The sequence below is a fragment of the Engraulis encrasicolus genome, chromosome 15, assembly GCF_034702125.1.
Source record: "Engraulis encrasicolus isolate BLACKSEA-1 chromosome 15, IST_EnEncr_1.0, whole genome shotgun sequence".
NCBI lineage: Eukaryota > Metazoa > Chordata > Actinopteri > Clupeiformes > Engraulidae > Engraulis > Engraulis encrasicolus.
Window position 1 is genome coordinate 21,282,664 of NC_085871.1, and position 5,758 is coordinate 21,288,421.

Here is a 5,758-nt window from a genome sequence, read left to right on the forward strand (position 1 = left end):
TAGTTCATGTTTGAACTTAAATGATTAAAAATACTGCCACTGCCATTGCATGTGGCAGTGGCCATGGCAGTGGCAGTATTTTTAATCATTTAAGTTCAAACATGAACTAGCCTTGTTAATAAAGCGGTTTTATCTTAGAAGAGTGCCTTGGCGTCCTGCCTTTTTTTTTATTCATTTCAATCCTATTTGAAAACACACTGGAGTTCTTTTGTATGTATTTTTTTAACTACAGTTGTCAGACATTGGATTTGCATCTCACAAATGTGCGGAAAGAAAGATGCTGCCCTTGATGGTGACTGATACATTATCTTGAGGAGATTAATCATCATCAGTCCATAACATGGTTTTCAGGATAAACATTTATTAGATATCACTGGTAGTCTGTAGAGTTTTACACATTTCTATAAATCAAAAAGAAAACAGTTGGGGCTTGCTGCTGTCAAAATAAATTGTCTGGTGGTTGTTGGGGATGGCTACAACACAGTGTGTGTGTGTGTGTGTGTGTGTGTGTGTGTGTGTGTGTGTGTGTGTGTGTGTGTGTGTGTGTGTGTGTGTGTGTGTGTGTGTGTGTGTGTGTGTGTGTGTGTGTGTGTGAGTGTGTGAGCGCACGCGCGCGCGTGCACAAAACTGTGAAGACGAAGCAAAAGGCCAGGCATCGACTCAAGTTTCATCATACCATCCATAGGGGCAAGTCCATGATATGAGTTCAAGCCCCATACTAGATAGTGAATAACAGCTTATGCTGTATTACAGTAGTGGTAAAATTCTTTTGAATTTTCACAAGGGACCCAGTTGACCATACAGTCACCTCTGTATGAGTTCACCTCTAAGTCTATTATCCTGGGGCCTATAAGACAAAGCTGGTTCAGGAGTAAACCAGGTTAAGTTAAGAGGTAAATCACCTAATAGAAGAGCCTGGAGTCCACATTTGCTTTAGAAAATGAGGACTCTAGGCTCTTCTATTATATGATGTACCTCCTAACTTAACCTGGTTTACTCCTGAACCAGCTTTGTAGTATAGGCCCCTTCTCTCAACCAAACACACCAAAGTGGGCCATCATCATCCTTCATTTTTGACAAAAGCCAACCGTCCATCACTAATGCTACACAGTACGTAATGCTACTGTGAACGTGTCCACTTCACAGACAGACGAAGCTACCAAACTGCTTTGCACTCCTCACATACGGGGAACACAAGCTGCGCTGCAGTGGCTGTCCAGCCATTTAAGCATAAAGATTCTGAGCGCCGCACGCACTCTGCTACATTCTTTATCACATCATATCACCCCATATTACTGAGGCACTCTCTGTATTCTCGGTACCCTGATATATGCAGATCAGACCAGATATTCTGAACAACTCAAAAAGGGGCAAACACACTTGTGTTTGATCAAATCAAGATATTTTCCAAACCACGTCCATACCACTACAGCAGAGATTCTTTAAGTATATAGAGATATGCCGTTGTAATAGGTTGCTATGGGTACCTAACATGACCAGGTTCCGGTCTACCTAAAGGGGCGTGTCATAATATTCCTACAATTAATAGAACAGTTCTTAGGTCTGCTTAAAGGGGGATTTCCCTAACCTGACTCTTGCCCTCTGGTATGCCGTTCCGTTTACTGGGGAATGGAACGCCCTAGCGTGTAGTTGCTGAACCGCAGCCAGGTGATGAAAATCAGGTTAGGATTTCCCCCCCTCCCCCTTGCAATAATAGAACCCGGAAACAATGGGCCAATGGACCCTCTCTCTTATCTACTCTCTCTGACTACAGTATGGAAATTATTGTATTATTATTGATACGTATGCTTTACCCGATCACACTGTAATAAACTAATGCAAAAAAAAGAATAGAAACCCAAACAAACACTGCCAATAACTAGGATTGCGTACACAAAACAAATTAAAACTAATATATTCCAATACTAGCGTTAGAAGCATATTAAATCTTCAAAGTCAGTATCAGCACACATGTTATCCTGACAGGCAACTTCAAATCTGAAGAGTTTTTTTTTTAAGTTACACAGTGCAAATCATCTAGGTCCATAATTTGTTGCACCGCCCAATAACAACATTTATCATTGTAATATTACAACATATATGATATTCATACAATATGTTATTATAATATTATAATTACACTATTTTGTATCATTTTAGGAGGAGTTACAGTGCAAGAGTCGCTATGTGCAGCATTTAAAGCTTATGAACAGCAGTCTTGATATTGACTGGTGCAAATTTGGAGACGTACAGAGAGACAGAGAGAGAGAGAGAGAGAGAGAGAGAGAGATAGAGATAGAGATAGAGATAGAGAGAGAGAGAGAGAGAGAGAGGTGGGTGTTTGTTTAACATTGGTGTGGGTTGAGTAGAGGTGGGGTGGGGGATTGCGAATCAGATTATACAGTCCATGATGTGGATTTGCAGGGAGTCCAGGTCTGGAAGGATTTCATTGCACTTGGGACATGCGTGCTCCGGAATGTTTGCCTCCACTCCTGTAAAACAAACAGGCGAGGTTGAGAAAGTCGGGTTGAGAAAGAGAGCTGGAATCATTATAAACCCATTATCTACCATAACAGGCGGAGAAACCAGGGGTGCATTTCTCGAAAGCGTAGCTGTTAGCAGTTAGCAACTTGGGTAGTTGCCAATGGGAAATTGCATGGCAACCAACAAAACAAGCTACCGTAGTTAACAACTACGCTTTCGAGAAATGCACCCCTGGGCTGTGTCTCCCAAAATCTCTTAGGTAGTACTTCAGCCCAAGTAGTAATTACGTAAGTATGAGTGGCCACTTTGACAATAAATCAGAAATACATGTAGGTCTCACATCATCACTAAAAGTTTATGTAAACACTATTTTACCTCCCACATGCATGCTCTTTGCACAATGTATACATGTTACATGTACATGAGAGAGTAAAATATTGCATGCAGGCCTATAACATCATTGTATATAAACTTTTAGTGATGTCATATATTACCTAGGGTGCGACTTATACTTAAGTACTACTTAGTAAATGTTTTTTTGGGAAATGCAGCCTACACTGAGAAAGTAAAAGTTCTGCCACAATCCCCCCGTAACATACCGTACCCGCAATCAATAATCTCAGGCAATTGGCTGGACCAAATATGTGGCACCAAGTTCACATTCCTGCCTCGAGCAACCATAATTTCAGTATTAACCATCACATCATTATGTAATGCTTTTTGGCGTTTTCTCAATACAGGTGATTTGACTTATTAGCTGACAAACCTACAGGTTGAAGGAACTGGATATGTAATGCCGTAATGCAGTGCAGACGTTTCGGTCACAGTCAGACCACCATCAGTACAACTGTTGCACTGATGACAGTCTGACTGTGACCGAAACATCTGCACTGCACTTGAGTAGCACTTCTTTTGTTTTTCCTTAATGCAATAAAGGTTCACTATTGTATTCGGCATTACGGTGTGCGAGTTCCCCTTTCTTGCTCCTTGAATCATCTTACGGTGAATCCCATTACACCCCTTAGCCCTACGCCTTTCCCCTTTGCCTCCGTTTTGCGCGTCCACGTGTAGGGGTATTCCGATTCACGTTCAATTGGCTGGACCAAATATGTGGCACCAAGTTCACATTCCTACCTCGAGCAACCATAATTTCAGTATTAACCATCACATCATTATGTAATGCTTTTTGGCGTTTTCTCAATACAGGTGATTTGACTTATTAGCTGACAAACCTACAGGTTGAAGGAACTGGATATAAAAAAAGTGTCACAAAACTTCTGCTTTCACAGAACTGGCCTGCCTGTCCCTATACATTATGGTGTATAGGAAAATACATATAAATCATTGCACCATAATCGTATACTGTATAGCAAACATGCAATGTTTCAACATCAACCATCATGTATCGCCATCAAAATGATGTTTCCGCATAAATCATCATTCTTTCAGTGGAGGTACCACACCTTTGGACTTGGTGCCTGGTGGGTGCGTAGGTTCCAGTGGATTAACTTGAAGCAAGAAAGGGGAACTCGCACACCGTAATGCCGTAATGCAGTGCAGACGTTTCGGTCACAGTCAGACCATCATCAGTACAACCGTTGCACTGATGACAGTCTGACTGTGACCGAAACGTCTGCACTGCACTTGAGTAGCACTTTTTTTGTTTTTCCTTAATGCAATGAAAGTTTACTATTGCATTCGGCATTACGGTGTGCGAGTTCCCCTTCCTTGCTTCAATATAAATCATCATGTCATAATATAACAGAGGCATATAGCACGTAGTGTTTCTGCAAGTTCATACCTCTACTGCCCCCTTGTGGCGTTGCTCCGCGTGGCACATGTCTGCGTTGCATCTCCCCCAGTGACTGCCTGTGAAATCAAGAAATAAGAACAGCACATCAACATAGGAAACTCTGTCATGTTTAATAACCAATATTTTATAAGTGTAAGTACAAGTAAGTTAGTATGATCGGCCGTGACAGCCAAGATTTATTCAAGATACTGCTGATATGAAAGCTAAGAAGCTGCATTACAAATAGACTGCAGTTGCGTTCATAGAAAAAGTAGGGAATCAAGCAAACACACACCCCCCCCCCCATCTTCAAGTTCAAGTGTGTCTTTAGTTGTATTGTTGTGTGAGCACACCAAATAACATTCATAACAACTGTGTGTTATACTGTTGATAATATGTGGCTAAATAAATATAGTATTTAAATACTTTAACTTGATCTTCTTTTCTCACTGCAGTGCATCTTTGGATCAGATGAACGTTGCGAGTTCAGAGATCCTGGCAGGTCGCATATTTGTTGCAGCACATTCTTTAGCCAGGCACATCCTATAATCCAATTAGTGGAATCACCTGTGTTCGGAGCACAGGGCAAAAAGTTCCCAGGCCGGACTATTTACTTTCTGAAGCATGTTAGTCTTTGCTTTGGTAAGGTTGAAAGAAAGACAAATGAGCTAAATTTGAAAGTGATGACTTCTTTTTGGAGACTTATTATATAATAATTATATATAATTAAAATATAAAATATATATATTTTTTACACATTCCATTCTAAAGTGTTTCTCAGTTCTGTCCTTATAATGGTGATCCAGGGAGTAACTCTCTGCTCCCACAATATACAATATTCAGTTTTCACAGCTCATTAATGACAATGTTAAGTGTGTAGTATACTTTTTGGCCAAAGAATATAATGCAATGGAGAAAATAATTGGCAAGGTTTGTACTGCAGCCAAAGAGTTGCTGCACTGACATATGTCTACAGTATCTATAGATATAGGTCATTGGATTGCCGGCTTGTTTCTCCACAAGGCCAAGTGGATGGAGGGAGTGACCCAGCTGGTGTTGCATCGTAGGCAAAGCTGCATGTGGTGTTAAAACTGTTTCACTGCACATATAGGCCACAATGCCCCCTTAGGACACCGACCGTGAGCACACTCCTTTGCATTGGCTGGGCTGAGTTTGAATCATCTTAGGTGATGTTTCCACGTAGCCGGATATTTTTTTAGCAGGGCATTTTTTTCTCCTGTTTAGATGTAAACGCAAATGCGTTTCAGCCCCCAAAATAGGATATTTTTTTCTCCTGCTTTTTATACCTGGATTTTAAATATCCACTACGTGGAAATGGAAGGCCAAAACCAATGCAAAACCAATGCAACCAGGAGAAAAAAATATCCACATTAAAAATATCCAGCTACGGCACCTTACGCTACTAAGAAAATCTTTGGGCCTACAGTTTTCCCATGCCTAGCCTCTAGGGGGCGCTGACCT

General features: G+C 41.0%; 1 protein-coding gene across 1 annotated transcript in view; it reads right to left on the bottom strand.

Moving 5' to 3' along the window:
- Nucleotides 1-341: 341 nt before the first annotated feature.
- optn (optineurin) overlaps nucleotides 342-5,758 on the bottom strand; it is a 23,755-nt gene continuing 18,338 nt past the window's right edge. Inside the window, exons 12-14 of the mRNA XM_063217212.1 lie at nucleotides 5,757-5,758; nucleotides 4,286-4,353; nucleotides 342-2,492 (exon numbers count right to left, since the gene is read on the bottom strand). The exon at nucleotides 5,757-5,758 is cut by the window's right edge and continues 141 nt beyond it. Of these exons, the coding sequence (XP_063073282.1) occupies nucleotides 2,392-2,492; nucleotides 4,286-4,353; nucleotides 5,757-5,758 (171 nt within the window). The 3' untranslated portion in view covers nucleotides 342-2,391. The remainder of the gene's footprint in view (nucleotides 2,493-4,285; nucleotides 4,354-5,756) is intronic.